The sequence below is a fragment of the Cnephaeus nilssonii genome (genome assembly GCF_951640355.1).
Source record: "Cnephaeus nilssonii genome assembly, chromosome: X".
NCBI classification, from domain to species: domain Eukaryota; kingdom Metazoa; phylum Chordata; class Mammalia; order Chiroptera; family Vespertilionidae; genus Cnephaeus; species Cnephaeus nilssonii.
This window is the reverse complement of record NC_137071.1, coordinates 77,700,013-77,725,060: the sequence shown is the minus strand read 5'-3', so window position 1 is coordinate 77,725,060 and position 25,048 is coordinate 77,700,013. Positions and strand designations below refer to the sequence as shown.

Here is a 25,048-nt window from a genome sequence, read left to right as displayed (position 1 = left end):
GTTGTTCTTCACAGTAATCAAAATAAGAGTGTCATCTTTAATCATAATAGCTAACACATATATTCCACTTACTACTTGCCAGGTGCTGTTGCTGACAACAACCCTACAAGGTGCAGGTACTGTTGTCAACTCATTTTGCGAAAGAGGAAAACAATGCACAGAGGGTGATGAGATTTTCCCAAGGTCTCCTGGCTCAGCAATGACAGGGCCATGATGTCAACCAGATATTGCAGAGCCTGTACTCTTAACTACCACACTATACATCTTATTATATAAGAAGGTTGAGCACTCAGAGGCTCCTGATTAGCCAAAACAACTAGGTTATGTCAACTAGTCAGTGATGAAACCTATATAATCAAGGCCCAGGTCTGGCTGGCACTTAATGTAGTGCTCTTTCTATTACTACTCATTCTTTACCAAGAAGAATTGACCTCTCCCCAACTGGGCTGGCAGATTATTTTTAACTTTTTCCTCCTTGGCCTTTGTCACCTCTGCTAGACAAAGTTCTTGGGTTCTGATATTGGTCCCTTGCCCTGGAGACTCATACAACTGTTCACTAGGATCTAATGCAGGCTTCTATTTGGAGGAAGGAAGTGATGACCTCAGTTATATCCCCAGCTGAAAGGATCCCATTTCCAAACAACCACTATCTCATGGCAGAACATACTGGCTCTACACACAGGCTCATTGAACACATGTCTCTCTGGACTAACTGCCCAGGGCAAGCAGCCAGCAATGGGAGCACTGGGTTCAGGCTCCTCTGTGAAAGAGAAGCAAAGGCAGAAAAACACATGGAAAAAGCAGTTGCTATAACAGTCAGGTACAGAGGTAGCCTGCAGCCATGAGATCCTCACTTTCCAGGCTGCAATAGACAATAACGTTTAAAAAAAAGATTTTTATTTATCTACTAATGAGCAGAACAAAAGTCCAGGTCTTTTTATGCTGGAATGATTATGAATGAAAGGAGACCATGTGTGGAATTATAGACACACAGTGAACTCTGCGGAGTCAGGAGACCCAGCTCTGCTTCTATTTGCTGTGACCTTGGGCAAGTCACTTCACCTCTCTGGGTCTGTTTGCTCATCTGGAAAAAGGAGGGATAAGTCAAACTAGATTATCTCTGAGGTTTCTTTTAGCTCTAATGTGGCATCACTCTATTCCAACAACCTGAAAAAGTATTTCTAGAATCCTTTATCTAGTATCTATAATCAAGCAAAGGTGAAATCAGCTAGAACAAAGAAAAAGAAGAATTATATAAGACAAAAATGACCTTTGTGGAAGGCCACAAATGAGGTAATATACCAAGCATAGTCCCTGGAGCATAATACATGCTCAAAACGTTACAAGTAATTTTAAAACTGCTAACTTTATTACTGCTAATATAACCAAAAATTATGAACTCTTCCTCCTAAATTCAACTATTTTTTACCTATCTGACCCTGTTTCAGGTTTACAGTGTTTAAAGGTCTGAGGGGGACCCTAGATGACCAGTGGCACCAAACATCCTTAATGTCAATGGACAGGTGTGACTCCAAGGAAGGGAACCAGCAAAGAAGTATGGGGGAGAAAAAAATGTCGGCCATTTAAATAGGCAGACGTATCCTGAGTCTTATCCCAGGGCAGATAGAAGGAACAACTAAATCGAATAACATCCACCCGGAATTGGCGAAGTAGACACAGCTAGTTAGACAATTCACAGCCGGGAAGGGCAGAGGACACCTGGAGAACAGTAGGATCAGGGATCTAGGCTGGAGAGAGTTGGGAGTCCACCGAGCCGAGAGGGTCAGAAGGAAGCTGCACGGCACCAAGTCCGTGTTCCTTGGGGACAAGCATAACATCCGACAATGGAAAGGAAGTCCGAAGGGCTCCAGGTGGCAGGGGGTTCTAGATCTAAGTCCACAGCCACTAGAGACTGAGTCCAGAGGAGCAGCCTGAAGAACTGCCCGAACCGCACAGTGCCAGGGGGAGAGAAACTGGCAGTCGCATGGTTGTTTTGCCTCTGTTTGGTCTTTGCTTTTATTCGCTAAACCCAGTACATAGAACCTTTCAAATACAAACACTCACCTGTGGCTGAGGTTCAGGTGGAGGTGCAGACTTGTAGAGTCAGGGGAGAGGCTGTGGAGGAGAGTGGGTCAGGGAAAGATGACCAGAAGACCGGCACTGGGACATTCCTGACCCTCCGGACCTAAGCAGCCATTTTTCTCCTAAAGAGCCAGCCCCTCCCAGCACTCTCAAGGCAGCTAATACAGGCACACCCAGACTACACCCTGAGCGGTACAAAGGACACAAAAAATCTGAATAGCCCCAAAGAGCCCTCAGGGACTGGGTTGAAGAGAGGCCTTTCAGTCCCAGAACAAGATACAGCACCCTCTCTACCTATAGCCTTGTCAGAAACAGCTGCTTGAGAGATTAAGATTGACAGCCGGTAGACAGGCTAAGTGGGCAGATTGGTCCCACCTGCTTGCAGTCAAGGCTATGGAGATAGACACAGGAGCGGTGGATCACGTGAAACTTCAACATGGTGCTGACTACCTAACAGGACACTGAGAAGTGTCAGACAGAAGAGTGGGATCTTAAACCAGCCCCTGTGGGGCATTAAAACTTGGCTGAATCGAATGACAATTCACGTTTTTATTTTACTTTACGTTTTTTTTTTTAAAGAAACTAGAGTCCCGGTGCATGAAATTCGTGCACGAGGGGATGGGGGTGTCCCTCAGCCCAGCCTGCACCCTTTCCAATCTGGAATCCCTCAAGGGATGTCCGACTGCCCATTTACGCCCGATCCCACTGGATATCCCTCTCACAATCTAGGACTGCTGGTTCCCAACCACTCGCCTGATTGCCCCTAACAGCTTCTGCCAGCCTGATCACCCCGTAACCACTCCCCTGCCAGCCTGATTGATGCCTAACTGCTTCCCTGCTGGCCTGATTGCCCCTAACTGCCCTCCCCTGCCAGCCTGGTCACCCCCAACTGCCCTCCCCTGCTGGCCCAGTCACCCCTAACTGCCCTCCCTTGCCAGCCTGGTCCCCCTCAACTGCCCTCCCTTGCAGGCGTGGTCCTCCCAACTGCCCTCCCCTGCTGGCCTAATTGCCCACAACTGCCCTCCCGTGCTGGCCATCTTGTGTCCACATGGGGAGGCCATCTTTGACCACATGGAGACAGCCATCTTGTGTGTTGGAGTGATGGTCAATTCGCATAATATTACCTCTTTATTCTATAGGATTGTTTCCTTTATTTTCTCTGTGTGTTTTTGTTTTATTTTTTCACATTATTTTTTCTTCATCCTATTTTTATTTATTTATTGTCATTTTATCTTATTTTTCATTTTACTTATTTATTTTTCTTTCTTTTCTTCTTACCAACTCATTCTCTTTCTACCTCCTCTATACTAAACCAAGGTCCTCCCCCTATTCATTCAATTCCTTAACCTTACTTTCTGTATATAAGCTCTGCCTCTACAGATTCAGACCCCCCACCACCACCCTTTTTCTAGGTGTTGGTTGTTTGCATTTTTTGGTTTATCTGTTTGTTCTGTGGTGTTTTCTCCCTATACATTTTTTTCTTCCTTTTTCTTCTTTTTCTGTTCTCTCTTATCTATTTTACTTTTCTTGCTAATATTTTTGCTCTCTTTTCAAGTGTATGTGGGACATTTTCAAAAATAGACCACATATTAGGACATAGGCAAAGTCTCTTCAAATTAAAGAAGACATAAATCATATGAAGCATCTTCTCAGTTCACAATGGCATAAAATTAGAAATCAACTACAATAAAAACAATGAAAAAAAGCTAACACTTGGAGGCTAAATAGCATGCTATTAAACAATGATTGGGTTACCAAAGAGATCAAAGAAGAAATAAAAAGCATCCTGGAAACGAATGACAATGTAAACACAACAATCCAAAATCTATGGGACACAGTTGAAAGCAGTCCTGAGAGGGAAGTTCATACCTCTACAGGCCTACCTCAAAAAAGAAGAAAAAATAGTCATAAATTATCTAACCCTACAACTTAAAGAATTAGAAAGAGAGCAACAAGAAAAGCCTAGAGTAAGTAGAAGGAAGGAAATAGTAAAGATCAGAACAGAAATAAATGACAAAGAGACCGAAAAACAATACAAAAGATCAATAAAACCAAGAGTTGGTTCCCTGAATGGATAAACAAGATTGATAAACCTCTAGCCAGGCCCACCAAGAAACAAAGAGAAAGGACCCAAATAAACAAAATCAGAAATGAAAGAGGTAAAGTAACAACTGACCCCACAGACATACAAAGGATTATAAAAAAATACTATGAACAACTCTACTCCAACAAACTGGACAACCTAGACGAAATGGACACATTCCTAGAAAAATACAATCTTCCAAAACTCAATCAGGAAAAATAAAAAGCTGAATAGGCCAATAACTACTGATGAAATTGAAAACGTAATAGTAATCAAAAAACTTCCAGTAAATAAAAGCCCTGGACTGGACAGCTTCACAGGGGAGTTTTACTAAACATTCAAAAAAGAACTAAAACCTAGCCTCCTCATACTATTCCAAAAAATTTAAGAGGAAGGCACACTTCCAAGCTCATTATATGAAGCCAGCATTACCCTAATCCCAAAACCAAATAAAGACACTACAAAGAAAGAGAATTACAGGCCAATATTCCTCATGAACATGGATGCTAAAACTCTCAACAAAATTCTAGCAAATCTGATCCAGCATTACATTAGAAAGATCATACGCCATGACCAAGTGGGATTTATTCCGGAGATGCATGGATGGTACAATATCCGCAAATCAATAAACATTATACATCACATAAACAAAGTGAGAGACAAAAATCACATAATCATATCAATTGATGCAGAAAAAGCATTTGACAAAATCCAACAGCATTTTCCTGATAAAAACTCTCAGCAAAGTGGGTAGAGGGATCATACCTCAACATAATAAAAGCTTTATATGACAAACCTACAGCCAACATCATACTAATTGGCAAAAACTAAAACTATTTCCCCTAAGAACAGGAACAAGACAGGGATGCCCACTTTCACCACTCCTGTTCAACATAGTACTGGAAGTGCTAGCCATAGGGATCAGACAACAAGAAGAAACAAAAGACACCCAAATTGGAAAAGAAGAAGTAAAACTGTCATTTTTCATAGATGACATGATATTGTACATAGAAAACCCTAAAGACTCCATCAAAAAACTACTAGACTTAATAAATTAATTTGGAAATGTAGCAGGATACAAAATTTACACCCAGAAATCTATAGCTTTTTTATACACCAATAATGAACTCACAGAAAGAGAAACTAAACAAACAATCCCATTTACCATTGCAACAAAAAAATTAAGATACCTAGGAATAAACTTAACTAAGGAGGTAAAATACCTATACACGGAAAACTATAGGACATTGAAAAAAGAGATATAGGAAGACGTAAACAGATGGAAGAACATACCATGTTCATGGATTGGTAGAATCAACATCATTAAAATGTCCATATTACCCAATGCAATCTATAGATTCAATGCAATCCCCATTAAGATACCATTGGAACATTTCACAGACCTAGAACAAACTCTCCAAAAATTCATATGGATTAAAAAGAGACCCCAAATAGCCCCAGAAATCTTGAGAAAGAAGAACAAAGTTGGAGGGATCACAATACCAGATATCAAGCTATATTACAAAGCCACTGTTCTCAAAACTGCCTGGGACTGGCACAAGAACAGACATATAGACCAATGGAATAGAACAGAGAACCCAAGTATCGACCCAAGCCATTATGCTCAATTAATATTTGACAAAGGAGGCAAGAGCATACAATGGAGTCAAGACAGTCTCTTCAAGAAATGGTGTTGGGAAAATTGGACAGATAGATGCAAGAAAATTAAACTAGATCACCAACTTACACCATACACAAAAATAAACTCAAAATGGATAAAGGACTGAAACATAAGACAGGAAACCATAAAAATCTTAGAAGAATCCATAGGCAGCAAAATATCAGCCATATCTCGTAGCAATATATTTACTGATACAGCTCCTAGGACAATGGAAACTAAGGAGAAAATAAACAAATGGGACTACATAAAAAAAAAGCTTCTGCACAGCAAAAGAAACCATCAACAAAACAAGAAAGCCTACTGAATGAGAGAACTTATTTAACAATGTTATCTCCGATAAGGGTTAATCTCCAAAATTTACAGGGATCTCATACAACTTAACAAAAAGAAGATAAACAACCCAATCAAAAAATGGGCAACGGACCTAAATAGATACTTTCCGAAAGAGGACATACAGAAGGCCAAGAGACATATGAAAACATGCTCAATGTCACTAATCATCAGAGAAATGCAAATCAAAACGACAATGAGGTACCATCTCACACCTGTCAGAATGGCAACCATCAACAAATCAACAAACGACAAGTGCTAGAGAGGATGTGGAGAAAAAGGAACCCTCGTGCACTGCTGGTGGGAATGCAGACTGGTGTAGCCACTATGGAAAACAGTATGGAGTTTCCTCAAAATTTAAAAATGGAACTCCCATTTGACTCAGTAATCCTACTTCCAGGAATATATCCCAAGAAATCAGAAACACCAATCAGAAAGGATATATGCACCCCTATGTTCTTAGCAGCACAATTTACAATAGCTAAGACTTGGAAACAGGCTAAGTGCCCATCAGCAGATGAGTGGATTAAAAAACTCTGGTCCATCTACACAATGGAATACTACACTGCTGTAAAAAGGAAGGCACTCTTACCATTTGCAACAGCATGGATGGACCTGGAGAGCATTATACGAAGTGAAATTAGCCAGTAGGAGAAAGATAAATATGACATGATCTCACTCATTTGTGGAATATAATTAACAACATAAACTGATGAACAAAAATAGAATAAGAGTCATAGAAGCATCGAACAGACTGTCCAACCTAAGAGGGAAGGCAGGGGACGGGGGCGGGGAGTAAGAGATCAACCAAAGGACTTGTATGCATGCATATTAGCATAACCAATGGACACAGACAGTAGGGTGTGGAGGGCATGTGCTGGGGGTGGGAATGGCTTGGGAGAGGTCAATGGGGGGAAAAAAGGAGTGTTATGTAATACTTTAAACAATAAAATATTAAAAAGAGAGAGAAATGAAAACATTAAAAAAAAGAAGTGTGAGGAGCCTGGATTAATTCTCAGTTCGCTGCAAACTATTGAAAAGGGGAATAAAAAAACAACAGGTGCAAACCACAGTGAACTGTGCAAATTGTTTTCAGGACAGACCCAAAGCAGGGAGTAAGAAATTTTGGAAGATGATCCTAGACATGTGTCCATCTGGGCAAACACAGCCTGGCTGTGAGGTATGGCCAAACACCACACAACCAGTCAGGAGCCCCTGTGCTGTGGCAGGCTTCACATTCTTCTCTACAAATATAATGCAGCCTTGGCCTAAAGGTTACCCCTGACCTCCTTGCCCAAGGCAACAACCCCCTGAGAGTCCTGCTCAGAGAGAACAGTCACAGGGCTGGGGAGGGGGGCGATAATCTGTTCTCTTCACTCACTGGCCAGAAACCCCACAAGCAAACACAGAAACTTGACCTTGGCTTGGTGCTAAGCTTGCAAGACTATTCTGGGAAAAGCTGAAGTGGAAAGTGCAGTGAGCTACCATGCAGCCGAAAGAAAATCCAAAGGTAAAAGCTGCCCCTTTATTCGGGTACCCTGCTATTCTTCTTGGGGCTGGTAGCCCAGGAAATAGGGAGAAATGACCCCATGAAGCAGCAACCTGCAGTGGTTTCGGCTCAAGGGGTTGGATGTAAAAGTGCTGATGATAATGATAATGAGACACTTAAGCACATGACCCTCAGCCACATTCCTGCAGGGTGCAGAGAATAAAGTGCAACAACAGGCATGTACACTCTCAAATGCCTGGAACTTAAAAAAGAAAACTCTTAACAAATGCAAATTGACAAGGAACAAGTGGTGATATGAACAAGATCCTTTGTTACAATCTCCCCTACGTCTCTTGGAACAGTGACCTTCCATGGCTAATTTTTAAAGGTTGTTGTTTCTTTGGGTTGTTCTTTGTTTTATAAGTAACCTCCAAGCCAGCTCCTCCCAGGGAACCAGAATCATTACAGAAAACATGACCTTAGTCTTCTCATTTCTATCAACTTCGAGACTAAGGAATTGCGGATTTACTCACAATGCTTAGGAATATGCACAGAGGCCTTGCAATGGCGTTGGTGGGAAGGGACACTCAGGGCCCCACATGACAAGGCCTCAGCCCTGGGAGGCTGCACATAAAGGAGGCCTTCCTCTAGTGCCTGGTGGATTAGGTCAACTCTGAAAGAGAGTAGCTGGTCTTGAAAATGAGTGATTTCCCATATCCTGGAGACATAAGAACAATTGTCTGTTTTCTGTCCATTTGCTGATGTGTAAGTCAAAGCACAGTGGAATCTCTCTCGAGGAGCACATTTTCCACCACTGTGCTTCTCCTTCAGCGAAGATACTGGTGTACTTAAAACCCTCCTTTCTCCTAGGAGCTCTGGGAGCAGCCCTTCTCCTCTAATAATGACCTAACTCTGGTAACAGGTGGCACTTGAGGAAGTTGCACTCCCCTCAAGCAAATGAAATATAATGAAAATGTAAAAAATAATTGTCTCTGCCCACGCACCCTCAAACCACTCATTTCATACTTCTGTCATGGGCTCACTGTTTCCTAGGTTACCAATCTCAAGATAGCTTGCACCATGGAGCCGGTCCATTGATGAAAAGCAGCAATAATTAAGCCAAGAGGTCCCTGGAAATCCAACCTTCCACCAGTGAGAGCCATCCCCCAAATACTAGGACTGTGCAATTTAAAGTGACTTTCAAATTACTCACAAAACTGTTCTTAGGTCTCAAACAGCCAAGCCGCCCTGCCCTATAGAGATTACTTGGGTGCCAACTTCATAGAACCAACATTTTTGCCCACTGCATGAAACAAAGATGCCAGGGCAGCTTTTCTCAGGTGAGGTTCTTAAAGCTGCCCTCCTGTATCTAATCCCTATTATCTTAACCCAGTGGTAGGCAAACTCATTATTCAACAGAGCCAAATATCAACAGTACAACGACTGACATTTCTTTTGAGAGCCAAATTTTTTAAACTTAAACTTCTTCTAATGCCACTTCTTCAAAATAGACTCGTCCAGGCCGTGGTATTTTGTGGAAGAGCCACACTCAAGGGGCCAAAGAGCCGCAGGTGGCTCGCGAGCCGCAATTTGCCGACCTAGGTCTTAAACCAACATCAAGCACCCAAGCTTACAGCAGCAGCCACCACCATAATACTGATGATGGTCATCATCATTATCACCATCATCACAGCTAAAATTTATTGAATGTTTACTATGTGCCAGATACTATCTAAAGTGCTTTCTTAGTATTTTTAATTTAATCCTCACAACAGTCCTTCAGGATAGGTATGATTATTATTCCATTTTACAATTATGGAAACTTGGGCTTAGAGAGGTTAAGTAAGTTGCCCACGGTTACACAGCCAGTAGTAGGATTTGAACCCAGGCCTTTCCCATCCTAGTGTCTGTACTCTTATCCAGTGTGTCACTGCTGCCTTAAAATATGTAGTAGTAGTAGTAGTAGTAGTAGTAGTACTATGAAAAATTGCTGACATCTGTTGAGTGCTCACAGTGAGCCAGACCTTCTGCTACATGCTTGATTTAAATTATTTTATTTAATCCTTACAACAACCCTGTTAGGTGGGTACTATTATTGTTGACATTTTACAGATGAGTGAAATTGAGGTTGAGAGCTGTTAAGTGACATGCCTAAAATCATGTGGTGATGAAGCTCAATAACAAACTCAGGAAATATGGTCCAAAAGTTCAATCCATTAAACTGAACTTTCATTAGGAAAAGGAGGCTTTTCTCCTACTCTACTTAGTCACACTCCCTGCTGTGTCCCAATCCGAACCTACAGTGTCCCAGCGAGAATTTGTCAAGTCAATGCCAATGAGGAAGCCTGTTTAGCCATTCTGTGTACCTGCCAGCAGCTCGGATCTGATTAATCTAGGAAGAGATTCAAGACTCTAAAAGTCTCTCATCACCTCCTTTTCCCCTCAACCTGATTTCTGAAAAAAGTACCTCATTTCCAGCAGTGTCTGCTAATGCTCTGCCCAGAACATCTAATAAGTGTTTACCCAAGGCTCCCAGAGCCCCAGTTAAAGGCCTTAATGTGCAATCCGGCTCTGCGCCTTATTTAATCAGCACCTGAATGAAATGTCTTTTTTGCTAGCAACAGCCAGAGCACAGTCAGCCAGAGTCTTTATGCAAACACAGCTGGTCGACTGGCAAAGGCGATTCAATTCACAGGCAAAATACACCCCCCCCCCCCGAGTTTATGACAACACTGGTGTGTGATGGAGATAGGGAGACTGAAGACATAAGGATGAAACTGGAATGGGCTCATGCTTACTTTCTCCTCCAGATAATCTTGCTTATCCCTCTTCTACCCACCTAAACATCTGCCCACAGGCCAGGTGTTTGAACTATTTCTGCCAGACAGGCCAATCCTCTCTAACCTCCTAGCTCCTGCCATCCATTCCCTTCCCTCAGAACCACCCAGCCCAGGACAAGACTCATCCCTTCTTCCATCTGGCATTTCCTCCAGCAGCTACTGGAAAGGAACCACAGCCAACCAAGAGATTCCCCATACCCTCCCCCTGCAAGAGCTCAGGCTGGCAGCAGGTCTAAGTCCCTTGACACACCATGCACTGCCAGATATGCAAGCCATGCCCTGTTTAGCTGGCAGAGTAAACAAAGAGGACTGCTACCCAGAAGAGGAGGAGTCTTCTCCAAGCTTTCAAACATAACTGCTGCACCCAAGTACCTTAGGTGCAGACTTACCCAGGAGGGTCAGCAAGGAGGGTAGCAAGACACTGATAACCCCAGTTCTCTGGGTGGGGCAGGGTGGGGAAGAGACCAACAATGGGGCAAGGAACTGCTCACAAACATTGGCCACTGCTCAAATACATTGGGATATACCTTACCATTTGGATCAAGTCAGGGTAACAAGGCCCTTTTTAAAATTCATCCTCTGCCCCACATCCAGTTGAGTCTAAGGGCCACTCACACTTCAGTATAAATCTCTAAAATGGAACTGCTTTCTTCCTAGTTCCATCTTGGATATCACCTTATCTGGTGGAATGGGAATTTTGAATTGTAGAAGAGATTGTTTTGGAGCTTGGAGTACTCTGGAAGGAGGCAGGTTTGCATGCAGTGGGTGGGGGAAGAGACTTGGAAGCAGGGAAGAAGGAAAAGGAAAAAGAAAGGATAGCATCACATTCTATTAGTTCTGCTGTAGACTTTAGTGGGGGCACCAACCATTCCATGAGCCATTAAAAATCATTTTCTGTTGTTCATTATGATCCGCAAATGAGTGAGATCATGTGATATTTATCTTTCTCTGACTTATTTCACTTAGCATAATGCTCTCCAGCTCCATCCATGTTGTTGCAAATGGTAAGAGTTCCTTCCATTTTACAGCAGCATAGTATTCCATTGTGTAGATGTATCACAGTTTTCTAATCCACTCATCTGCTGATGGGCACTTAGGCTGTTTCCAAATCTTCGCTATTGTAAATTGTGCTGCTATGAACATAGGAGTGGGGTGGGGGGCAATGGGGATAAGAACACATATGTAATACCTTAATAAATAAAAAAATGAAAAATATCATTTTTTGGTCACAGGTGGGATGCCTGCTATCTCATTTTCTGTATTTAATGTCTGCCCCCTCTCATCAATGATCTGTGTGTCTGTCCTTGATAGTGTGAACCCTCCTTGGAACAACACAGAGATCACTATCTCACAAGTCCTTATATCAAAGATTCATGGGCAACTGCAGTTGTCTTATTAACAGTCCAGAAATGACAGAGCATTCCTACAGTTTTACTTGGTTTGTCAAGGGAACTCTGGCCCTGATTATAATATTCAAATGACTGCAAGTTACAGTTGAGACATTTTCCTGTGAAAAACAAAGTAACTCTGTGCCTTTGAACATATCATTTCCTATGCCTTGAATTCTGCTCCTTCCTGCAACATCCAATAAACTCCTACTCATTCATTCAGACGTGTTCATTGAACACCTACTATAAGCCTGGCCCTGTTAGAGGCACTAGAATAGAAAACAAGACACATAGGATCTCCCCTCTCATGGAACTAATTTGTCTCTTTTATGATCCAGCTATAATGTCACCTCCTCTAGGAAGATTTCCTTACTTGCACTAGGAAAAAAAGACACTCTGTCCTCTATGCTTTGTTCAAAACTGTTGCTGTACATGTCGTGTTTTGTTGCAATTTAGTTGATCTCTTTTCTTCCCTGTCTCATCTAAACTGTGAACAACACAAGGACAAAGAATGTTTCTTATTTATCTTTGAATCTCCAGTGCCTGACACAATGTTTGACACATAATAGCACTGGATAAATGTTTGCTGAATGAATACAAGAATGAATAAATTCCAATGTCTATTTAAGAGTTCTGCAAACAGTTAAGTTAGCATGCAATAACCATGTGTCAATATTTCTTATTGTTAGTTCCTGGAGATCTTAGAGGCTTGAAGGAAGGGAGGGAATGTAGAAGGACTGGGAGGTGCTGAAGGACTGGAATGCCTGGCTGAAACACTCCATTGACATAATACCAGTCACCAAACAAGCTACTGGAACTGTAAAGCCAACTCACAATAACTTGGAGCCCCAACTGAAACCTCTCATTTCAGTCACATTATTTATCACCTATATAAACACTGAGGTTCTACCAGAAGACTAAATGCCCTTCCCACGGGGCAATCATGCCAGACAGGATGTGCTTTTGAACCAACTTCCCACATAAAACTAGCCACTAACTAGTCTCTCAAAGTGGGGTCCAAGGTTTATCAGCATCAGAATTACTCGGGAGTTTGTAATAAATGTAGATCTCCATCCTTGACCTATACCTATACCTATAACAAGCTTCCAAGGGGATCTTTCACAGAGAAAGTTCAAGAATCACTGCCCTCCATACCCATAGTTCTTCATGTCCACTCAGCCAGTTACTGGCAGAAGAGGAGCACCTGAGACAAAAAAACTCTCAATTTAACAAGCAATAAGAAAGACCATTCATGTGTTAAAAATCAATGGGGGTGGGGGGGTCCTTTTACAACGTGTACCTATAACAAATCATCATGCTGTACCCTTAAAATATCTCACAATTGCTTGACTGGCATGGTTCAGTGGTTGAGCATTGACCTATGAACCAGGAGGTTATGGCTAGATTCCCAGTCAGGGCACATGCCCAGGTTGCAGGCTCAATCCCCAGTGGGGGGCGTGCCGGAGGCAGTTGATAAATGATTCTCTCTCATCATTGATATATCTATCTCTCCCTCTCCCTTCCTCTCTGAAATCAATAACAATATATTTAAAAAAATAAATATATCACAATTTCCTTTGTCAAGTATACCTCAATAAAGCTAAAAAAATAACATTAAAAAAGACATGAAAAACCAGGAGAAGTTGAGAAACTTGGCTGTTCTTGCAGAGAGGGTATTTTAATGAGGCATGATGACAACGAGCTACCCACTGAAAAATATAGAAGAGCAAAAAGATGGGAAGTAAGTCACTAGCCTAATAACAATTTTTAAAAATTTATATGATATCAAAAAGGACAAAAAGAAAGTAGGTATTATCCAGATATCTACCAGGGGATTAATACCAAGATCCAACAACATAATTTCCTCATTGGGATGAAAGGGAATGGATACTTCAGGCAGAAAATGGGCTGCAGTTCTAATAACCAGCTCTTTGTGATGGAAATTCAACAAAAAGATGTGTGAGCTGGAGCCGAAAGTGCCTCTCTACTCTGGTTATTTAAAAAAAAACAAAAACAAAAAAACAGACAGGATATTTTCCTAATGGCACAAGGAGACATAGGAACCATGCCCATGAGACCTCAGGAGAACAAACAGGGCCACCAGAGGGAAAAGAAAACAGGGAATTATCAAATCAGCTCTGTCAGTCCATCAGCATTTTCCAGGCACACATTAAACAATTAATGTGCATGTATATATTTTATTAAGCTCTGCAGGAAATTACAAAGAAAAAGAAGCACTATTCCTTTCGGTTAAAAAAAAAAAAGTATTCCTGCTAATGGTAGAGACTAAACAAACGTGCAAAAACAAGCAACTCAGCCAAATACTTACAGAATCACCTACATGTATACAAAAAAAAACAAAAAAAAACAACAAGCAACTCAGCCAAGCACTTACAGAATTACCTACCGTATACAAAGGTATACTTTAAAGAATCAAATAGGCTGAGGAATGTTCAGAGAGCTCAGAAAGGAAGAAAAATGGTGTTACTAAAATAATTGGAATAACTAGAGTCAGGTCAAGGTCATTTGAAAAGTTTCATAGAGGAGAATTCTCAGAAGAGTATCTACGGAGGGGAGGAACACATGACAAAGTCCATGATGACGATGACAAAGGTGCCACTTTATGGCAAAGGAACAAAAATTCAGGGACCCTGAGGATTACCCCCTGAATAGGAGCCAGCAACATACTGTAACTCAAAAGCAAGCCCCATGATGGGTTGTACTAACACAGTGGTCGGCAAACTCATTAGTCAACAGAGCCAAATATCAACAGTACAACGATTGAAATTTCTTTTGAGAGCCAAATTTTTAAAACTTAAACTTCTTCTAACGCCACTTCTTCAAAATAGACTCGCCCAGGCCGTGGTATTTTGTGGAAGAGCCACACTCAAGGGGCCAAAGAGCTGCATGTGGCTCGAGAGCCGCAGTTTGCTGACCACGGTACTAACAGGTGCATGGCGAGCAAAGGCTGGCAAGTACATCTTTCCTCTTACTAGCTGTGGGCTGGGCCTCTAGTAAGTTTCAGCATCCAGTTTTATAGACTGTGCATTAGGAGGGTATGCAGGCACAAGCCAGGATCCAGAGAAAAGCGACAGAAAGGATTAAAGGGATGGATTCTAATGGCTATCAAAGATGAAGAGGAATTGAGGTGTGTCAGTTTCTGAGTCAGAGGTAAAAATACATTGGGCATATGCCAGCTTTGATCAGCTTTGCCCAGTTTCTCTGTTTAAGTGACCACATAGCTATTCAGAGGATTAAAATGCTTTGTTTGCTTGGGGCCCATTTCATGGAGAAGATAGAGATAGGAAAGGGTTAAATAATTTGTACAGGTTCCCTAGCAAGCCATGAGCAGAACTAGCATCATAATTTTAAATCCCAGGGCTGTCTGTGGGCTGTTTAATCCACCAATGCACACCATTTCTCTTTATAATGGATGCCCCCAAAAGACTGTAACAATGAAAGATGGAAAAATTCTCTGCAAATTTCCATGGGGGAAAAAATAAAACCAACTAAAAAGGAATGTTATGCCTCACTGCTGAGGCCCATATAAACAATATCCTCTTGTGTCCCCCTAGACTGATGGCACAGGACACAGTCCATCTGATAAGCTATCAGCAGATGGCTGGATCCCTCATTGTACCCATTACCCATCCGATGTCAATTCCAAGCAGGAGCCCTTATCAGCACTCTAGACAGCAGATGGGGATGGGGAGGTATAGCTGGTCTGAAGTCAAGGAGTGGGGTGGGGAAGCTAGTTCTCAAATCCATCAGGTTTTCTGTAAAACAAATTCATCACAGAGCAAATGGAACACACTGGAGTATATTCAGCTAATTCCCAGAGTTGCCACAAAAAAGCTCAGAACTGTTTTGAGTATGTGCCATTCTACACTTCCAGCAAGGAGGAAGAAGTAAGCAAATCAAATGGTGAACCAAAAGCAGATAAGCTATATTTGGAGGAAATCAGACTTCTAATATATTGTAAAGAAGACATGAAATCAAATAGCAAATGGCAACTCTAAAAAAGAATAGGGTGCACTCAGTATTACTGGCTAAAAAACAGTGCCTTGGGGCTATGGGGATGATAACATCAATTATTTGCAAAATGTCCAGCCTCGATCCAGCTTACCTTATGTACACACAACACTGAGGACTAAATGGCATTTATTGTGCCTCACTAAGTTCAGTGCCCCATCAGGAGATGTTGACACAGACACACACAGAACCAACAGCAATTGGACAATTAGACAAGACATTCCAAATGGGATCTTTCTGTTAAGTTTCTAAAGCAAAGACAATATAACTTATACAAGGGAAATAAAGGACCACTAATTTAGGACAACTGGTCTTTACAGATACAATCAATCAAGGACATTTTAAACCTTCTGCTGAGAAATTGTAGGTTTGGGGGTTTAAATAGCTAAGAGAATCTCTTCCTGCTAAAGCCAGCTTGCCACTGTGGCAGCTCAGTTCCTGAGCCACCTCTGCCACTAATGTGGCTGGGTGATTTTTAGTAAACAGCATAATCACTCAGTAAATTCATTTCCTGTCACCCACACCTGCCAAAATAATATGCACAAGGGGACTAGCTATGCTTGAAGAAATATTTATTGGTGTAATTGGTAAATGCCACTGATATTCAGCAAGAAGTTTAACGATGGTGCTGCTTTGCTGATCCTGAGAACCCTCAGACATCTCTGGCTTGAGTTTAGATGTGAGATGGTGCTGCTTCAATCATATAAACCTCTATCAGTCCACATTTCTTCTTTGAGAAATCAGACAAGACCAAAAAGAAACTTGACACCAGGAGTATTAATCAAGACCAGAACTCAAGCACAAAAACTGCCCTTCCTTATGCTTCTAAAGCTGGCAATGTGGCCAAGAGGAGGATCTGTGTAACGAGGTTTTGGGAATACATATTTTACAGATTGCAAAATGGGAGATGAGGCGACTAACCAACTTCTCTCTAACTCTTCTATTTCCTGGCCTAAAGCAATGCCATCCTTGTTATAGACAAACTTGCACTCACTGAGGAACAAGGTCTTTCTATAAAGCCAAAACTGAGTCATCCTGTTGTGAGACACACATCAGATATGTTTCTGCTAAGCTCTCCCCTTTATTTCAGCTAATGTCTCCCCTCCCTCATCATGACCTTTGAACTCCATATACTTTACTGCCAAAATATAGCTTAATTCAGCGAATTCATTTGCCAAAGTATTTCTTTGTACTCATCCTCTCCCCTTTGGAATATACACAGTCACAGGAAACATTTTAACATCTCTTTCTCCAGGTCCAAGTTATTTCATTATAACCCTAAATAAAACAAGTTATGTGAAAGGGCCTTAAAATAAAACAGTAAAGTGCTAGATAAATGTAAGGTAATATTAACCATACTTACTATCATTAGTCATTGCTGCAACCAAGTCAGCAAACTATTTCCAACCATCTGTTGTGAATTTTTTAAAGACTTATGTAAAGTTTTTAAAATCCACACATTCATGCTTCCCAGAAAGAGCCATAGGTAGGGTATGGAACATTGGAGTCATCAAAGACTAGGTCCCCTGGTAGGCCAGAAGTTACTATTTAAATAACACAAAGCAGTGACTTAGGAGTAAAGGACAGAGGAGTCTACTCCAGGGTGGGCTCAAGTCTTCCTCAGCATGACTCCGTTCAGAGCTTGAGCTAAGCCCAGGGCAATAGAAAATGCACAGGTGACAGGAATCAGTCCATACTCCCCCAAACATACATCTCTCTGCAGCAACCAGCTCTAAATGCCATCATCATCTATACATATCCCCAAGGGTGACCAGGTCAGGTTGACTTTACTGAGGAGACAGAGGTAGCAGCAAAAGATGAACAAGTCCATCTGATTTAGTTTCCTTTTCCAACCATGGAAGGCAAAAGCATTTCTAGAATACTTATCTGTTGCATCCCAGGCCACTGCTTAATGGAGAAAAGGACCACAGAACATAGGCTGTCAATAGCTAGGAGTAAAAATTCTGTCTCATTTTGCAGATGGGCAAACTAAGGTCCAGGAAGAGTACTCTCCCCAGTCACACAACTAATTAATGCCAGAACTAAATCTCCAGAGTCTTCTAAAAGCCTCTAAAAACCTTTCCACTAAAAACCATGGTACTGCCAGGTTTGACGTCATCACACCAACAGCAGCCCCAGTCGGGCTGAATTTAGTCCTTTGTTGACCTTCTAGATATGTGGCTGCCAAAGGCCTCAAGACCCTTTTGTGGAAGAGGTGCCCTCTGACCCTCACCACCTGCCATCCAAAAAAAGCACTCCTGTCCCAAGAGCCTCATGCAACAGTGGCTGAGATGCGTTGTTTCCTCTCATTAACAAACAGGCCATTCATGAAAAAAAAGAAAAAGGACTGGCTCAAATTTACACAGAAGGTCTAGCTGGAAGAGCCCTGAGCTTCCTGTGAATAGCACCACTTCCCAAGAAGCCTTTTCTTATAATAATAATAAAAAAAAATGTTGCCCCCTCCAGCTCTGCTCAGTAATGAGAGCCACCCAATCAATAACAAACAGCCTCTTTATTACAAAGCTATCTGCATCTCTTTGCCACACCTGCAAAATGGGAAGGGCTTGAGGTCATTTACCACATTTTACAGATAGGAAAACTGAGGCCAAGAACCTGCAATCAAGGAGCTCTAGAACAAAGAGGTAACAAGCTTGTGAGCCTCAAGTAGGCATTGTCATGCTGATCAGCCTCAGCCTCCCCACAGAGGCTGCCCTATTTCACTGCCAGCTTGCCATCCCAAAGACCAACCCGAAGATAATTCATCTTTTGGCTGCAGGCAAGTGACCACCCTTTCCCTAGGCACCCAACAAGCCAGAAAAATGGAGATAATAATCTTAACCTCCTGCCCCACATAGGGCTGTCACAAGTCTCCTGAGAATAACCTAAAAATACAAATGCAATAAAGATTTTAATGACAGGTTTCAAAACTATTTCTGAATAAAACACACCAAGTTTTCCACATCCTGAAATTTACAAAAGATTTGTTTCCCTTTCTCCTCTTCCTTATCCTCCATGATTTTATAGTTTTATAACATCTCTTCACACAGGCTGAGTACAGAAAGACAGCCTCACTCTTGGTCTTCAATCAGATTATTTTTATGTATCTGACACTTTCCTTTTTAATACAGTTTGTTTTTCTTAATATGGCTAATGGGAGGTAAAGAAATCAGCTCTCTGAGTGCCCCTGGACCATGACCACAGCAGATAGGATAAGAATGATAAGATAAAGAGGTTTGCAAAAAATTAAATACCCTTTCACCAGGATAGAAACCACCAGCCCAATGTTCATGAGTCAGCCTGGGGCCTGTTTCAGAGAGCACTTAGTAGGAGCTTGGTGCTGCTCCAAACCCTCAGAATTCAAAAGCAGACATCACCCTAAGAGTACAAACTCCCAAATGAAAGAATAATTAAGGGAAACCCATAAAAGTATTTTCCCAAAGTACCCTAGTAGAGAAAAGGAACCTTATTTGACCACCTCCAGTAAAGAATGTCACCAGGCCTCTGGGGATTAACTGTGACAGAGAGCATGGGGGCTGGGCCAGGTCTCCAGATGTGATTCAGAAAGGGCACCTGACTGGGGCTGGACTTCCTGCTTGTGAAAGGCCCCAGCAGGGCTGGGAGGGACAGGCAGCCAGTCTGAGTGCCATTCGGCTCTGGTGCTATGTTCTTTCCCCACACTGTGAGGCTGATGCATTGTGCAAAGGTGAAAGAAAGCCAATCTGAAATATGCACAAAAACAGATCTTTGGAAAATCATTTTTAAAGGTCCCACTTCCCGAAGGGATGAGGTGCTGTACACTGCCAAGTGTCCTGAGCACACTAACGACTCTTATCACTAAGGCTGCCCAGGAAAAAGTCAACAAACTCACATGCATCATGGTGACCAGGTGACAGGGGTTGAGCAGGTAGATGACAGTCTTGGTGGCGAACTTAAAGCCCACCTCCACCCCGAAGGTCAGGCACAGGGCTACTAAGAGCAGATTCTTGCTCAGGCTCTCCTTGCCTTCCTCTGGCCGCTGGGTCACCTGCTCTGGCTGGCAGCCATGGCCACCCCTACCGTCCTCCTTCGTCTGCCTCAGGATGTGCCGCAGGGCCACCAGGATCTCCAACAGGGCCAGGGTCAGGACCACCACACTTTCCAGCAGCCGCTGCTGCCAAGAGAGGAAGGCAGCACAGTCGGGGCCCCCATTGCCTGCAAAGCTGGGGTCCACGCCCCCATAGAGCCAGTCCAGAAGAGTTTGGTAGCTATACCGGGACATGATGCAAAGTGGCTCCCCTCGACCACCGTGCAGGAAGCAAGAGTGAGATGGAACACAAGCCCAGAGAGTTGCCCGGGTGGTGGGACATGTACAGAGGGCACACACCCACACCCGCACTCCCTCCAGACACGGGGGCACCGAGAGCAAGGGAGGGGAAGCTACACGCGAGGCCCGGGGTAAAGTGCTGGCTCTAACTTGTCCCCACGGCTGTCTGGGGAGCCCCCCGCGCTTCTCCAGTGGCCACCAACGAGGCAGGGTTGAAACGAGCCGTTGGCCAATCTAAAAGGAAGGAGAGGAAAAAAAAAGGTCTCAAAGAGGCAATTGCATCGGGAATTACGAAGCGGGGAAGGGTAACTAGCGGGGGAAGAAAAGGGGAACCCAGGCAGTGGCGAAGCAAGCAGGGGTCAGGGGAAGTCAGAGGCGGAGAGGTTCAGGGCCGAGGGGACCCAGCAGTGCCTCGGGAGCGAACCAGGGGGTGATGGGGGTGAGAGCGAGGAACACGCGGAGGCCAGGAGAGGAGCTAGCGGGGGCCGGGCAGGCAGGGAGGGCGACAGGGATGGCAGGGACGCCGGACTCCTCCTTTCACACACTCGCCACTGGGGATCGCTTACTCGGGCAACCGCGTGGCCTTCTCTGCCCCCAGCTAGCAACTTCGCCGCGGTCGGGTCCCTCCGGCCAATTTAGAACCCTCCGGGTCCAGCCGCCCGCCCCCGGGTACACCCCCAAGCCCCCAACTCCACCCCCGGCTCCCGCCCTCCGGGCAGCACCTCCCCCAGCCCGCGGCCCGCCCGGGACCAGCCCCCTACGCGCGGGCAGCGGCGGGAGGAAGCCGGCAGGGAAAGAGGGAGGGAGGGAGAGAGGTAGGAGGGAGGCCGGGCCGGCCAGGGGCTGGGCTACAGCCGGCCCCCTCCCTCCAACCAGGCGCCGCATCTTCCCGCGCCTCCCACCCGGCCCCAGGAACCGGCCGCCGCGCCCCTTGGGGCTCCACTCACCGGCAGCTCGGCCCGCGGCCCCGGCTCGGGCCACCTCTAGGCTCCCGAGCTCCCTGCGCCCCGGCGCTCGGCTTCCCGGGCGGCCGCAGCCGCCGCGCACGGCTCCTCCTCCCGTCTTCCTCCCCCTGCAGCCGCTGCGCTCGCTTCCTCCTTCTTCCCCTCTCTCTCCTCCCCCTCGCCGCCGCTGCCTCCTCCGGTACTGCTCAGCCTCGCGCCCCCCCAGTCCTCCACGCTCGCTGGCCACGACTACCCCGCCTCGCCTCCTTCCCTCTTCGGGCCCCCTCGCACCCGCCACCGCCACCCCCAGTCACACCTCCCACCTTGCTTCTTGGCTCTCCCTCCCCTCTTCTTCCTCCGGGCTCAATCTCCGCCTCCTTCCCCTCCTTCCTGGGCCTGCCTCGTATTCTGCACTCTTGGAGCCTGCACGCGGGCACATCCACCTTCCTTCCCCAAAGGGTGCTGAAGGCGCCTCCTTCTGTGAAGCCTTTTGACTGACTCCACATCCTGCGACTAGCGTCTCCCAGGCACGTCTTTTTGCTCCGGGTACTTAGTAGGCACTTAGCCAGCCCTCCTTAAGTTCTCCAGGGGCTGAAGTCTAGTGCAGAGTAGCGGGGCCAGCTTTCCTTTGGGGTGTTGGCTGGGTCTGGCCTTCTCCTCCTGGAGTCTCCTCCTTTTTGCACTGGAATAGTAGACTCTTTTTGCCCTAGGATAGTGCAGGACCAGGATGGCAGCTTCTCTCATTTCTAGCTACAGCCCCACTCCTCACACTTCAGTCCCTAGGACACGGGCTTCTAGTCCTTTTCCCTGCTCTTCCCCCTCCTGCTTGGATTTGGTATTTCTCTCTCTTTACCTTGGGCTGCACAGCCCACCTCTGCCACTCCCTCTCCAGGCGCTCTCTTCTCCCCTTTCTCCTACAATGCCTTCAATTGGAGACTTGCCAAACCAAAGAAAATTCCCCTGACCTCCTTCACTCCTTCCTCCTAGCAAGGCAGCAGCTGCTTCCCAAACTGTAATACACTTGGCACTTGGTGAAGAGTCCTGACACTGAAAGGCCAGCCAGGACAATGTGGGTGTGGGAAGGGCCCAAGAATTGGTAAGGACATCTGACTGAAACAGGGCCCTTTCTCACCTGCTGCTTTCTACCCATAGACTATGGCTTGCTTTTCTTGGGATAAGGAAACAGGAAAAGGACCTTCTTAAAATCTACCTTATGTTGCTTTAATATTTATTGAAGACTTACAGTGAGTTAGGAGAATATCCAGAAAAACACAGCTAGGTACCTTGCCTAGGAAACACTTGGGGTGTTGGCTGCAAGCCAGACTCAAAATATAAAATAAAATCTGCTGTATTATCAGGCCATTGTCCTCCCATCCTAAGTCTGATTATAGCCTCAGAGCCAGGTAGCCTTGTCTAATTCCAAGCTTTTGTACAGAATCTACCATAGGCTGGATGCTCTTCAAATGCTAATTAATAAAGAACAACCACGCCCTGGCCAGTTTGGCTCAGTGTACAGAGTAGGCCTGCACACAGGTTGGTGGTTTGATTCCTGGTCAGGGGCATATGTGCAGGAGGCAACCAATCTGTTTCTCTCTCTCTCTCTCTCTCTCTCTCTCTCTCTCTCTCTCTCTCCCCTCCCTTCCACTCTATTTAAAAGCAATGGGAAAATATCCTTGGGTGAGGATTTAAAATTTTTTTTAAAGAACAACCACAAACAAACTGATTCAGAGGCTCACTTATTCATTCTCCTTAGGTGTTTTGTTAATCCTCTGCAACATAACCAGAAACTAAGGATAAAGCTGTGGAGCTCCTGGCAATGACATGCAGCATCTGGAGACCTCAAGTTCCTATGGTGAAGGAAATAAGAATGAGGTGTGAAAAATAATATAAATGGAGGCACTTTATTTTTTAATTTTTATTTATTGATTTGAGAGAGAATCATCAGTTTGTTGTTCTACTTATTTATGCATTCATTGGTTGATTCTTGTATGTCCCCTGATTGGAGATCAAACCTACAACCTTGGTGTATGAGACAATGCTCTATAACCAACTGAACTACCTGCCCAGGGCTAACTGGAGCTACTTTAAAATGGAGTTGGAGCTTCCATCCCAGAGAAGCTGCCTTTCATATCTTACCCTTCAAACTTTTGGAATGATAAAACTGAGCAAAATAACCTTTGAACGGACCTAAAGCGGCACTATATTCCAAACAACTGTTTGCAAAGATAACAAGAAAGCAGACATTTATGACCATGGGATTGAAAATTAAAGACCTTATTTAGAATTAGTATCACTATTTTAGCTTATCTGCACTTATAGAAATGCCTTCCTTCTATTCCTGTAATTGTTCCCCTTCCCTTTCTCATAAATGGCCCCTTCACCTCCTATTCCAAATGCTATTTGAGTTACTGCCAGAATCAGTGCTTCCCGACAAGCTATTCTTTTGGATCTCAAATAAACGCTTGTTTCTCTCACTTTGGCCTTTTATTTTAGGTTAATAGGCTAGACCAACTCAATAAATGGCTTCATTAATCCCTCCAATTTCCATGCTGAACTTCAGTTGGGAATTTGGCCTAGAGTCCTTGTGTTTGCAAAATGACTGTCTTTAAATAACTGTAGCCAGGCCAACTTTCTCACCTGAGCCACAAATTATTCTTTTTTTCATAGGTAGAATCACCAAGTGTTTTTATAATTAAATTTATGTCTTTTACTTGCTGCAATTTATTCAACCTCTCTCTACCTCAATTTCTATGTATTAAATGAAGGGTTGTTAATGATCTATTGTTCAATTCCTAGGATTATATACATTTAAGTAAGTTGAATTATATAGAACAGTATGTAATATCTGGTGCATAGAAAGTGCTCAGTAAGTGCTTCCCATTATTTTACCCAGTTCTGCATCTGCTCATACATGATACATGCATACACACTCAAATTCAGTGCCCTCCCCCACATCTGTATAAACAGTCCTACCCATCCTTCTAACCCCAAGTGAAACTGCAGTCTCCTAAACCTCACCCCCAGTTCCCAGAGCTCTCTGCCTCCTCTAAACTTCTATAGCAGTTATTGCCTGCACTACTCATTTTATTCTGAATCACATACTGCCTTCCATTGTTCTCATTGTTAGTCCTGTCTCCCACACTCAGATCTTTGACAGCAGAAATGGTTCTTAATCTTTTCTAACCCCTCCCCCCCACAGCACCTAGCAGAGTGGTAAAGATAGTAGGTAGTAGACAAACACTAGGAGATTGTTGTCCCCATAGAGTTCAGTTCAAGCAATAATTGAACTGAAAACTGTCAAATTTTAGAATCTCAAAAAGCTTCACACAAATGTCCTGATCATTCTCTTGCTGGGACACAGGCCAGAGGCTTCTTGTCTCCAAACAGTAACAAGAGCAAATGAGCTTTGCTTTTTAAGAGGAGCCTTGCAGAGCACTTGAAAAGGAAACCTGGAATCCAGGCTCCGTTCAGAGAGACCTTGGGGAGAGTCATCTCTCTCTGTTTCAGTGTATTCAGATAAAATGAAGGGGTTGAACTAGAATGGTTTCTAAGATACCTGCTGGCTATAATATTCTGTGATTCTAGGAACTCAGCCTTCCCTCTTTTCATCCAAGTCATGTTTGAATCTTAAAGCAGAAAGCTGATCTACCTGGATTGGTGACCTGAGCCACCTTTCTGCCTATTAAGACAAGACCCTAAATTCCTTTGTCCAAAGTACCTTCCCAGTTATGAGCTCAGCTGACTTCCTGTGAAGTCCAAAGTGTCAAAATTATTATCACAGAAAAAATGAAGCTCAGAGTAGTAAAGTGACTTGTCTAAGATCACACAAGTTAGTGGCAGAGAACTAGAATTTGAGGTTCAACAGCATGGGCTTGC

The 25,048-nt window shown here is 43.9% G+C and overlaps 1 protein-coding gene across 7 annotated transcripts in view; it reads right to left on the bottom strand.

The window, feature by feature from the left end:
* Positions 1–21,347, bottom strand: part of TMEM164 (transmembrane protein 164) — a 242,715-nt gene extending 221,368 nt beyond the window's left edge. The window contains exons 1-2 of one of the 7 annotated variants that reach the window (XM_079764470.1): positions 21,176–21,347; positions 19,794–20,462 (exon numbers count right to left, since the gene is read on the bottom strand). In XM_079764470.1, coding sequence (XP_079620596.1) covers positions 19,794–20,183 — 390 coding nt within the window. In that variant the 5' untranslated portion in view covers positions 20,184–20,462; positions 21,176–21,347. Of the gene's footprint in view, positions 1–19,793; positions 20,895–21,175 lie in introns of those variants that run through there. The other 6 variants (XM_079764469.1, XM_079764474.1, XM_079764472.1 and 3 more) reach the window with 6 other exon arrangements.
* Between the last annotated feature and the right edge of the window lie 3,701 nt (positions 21,348–25,048).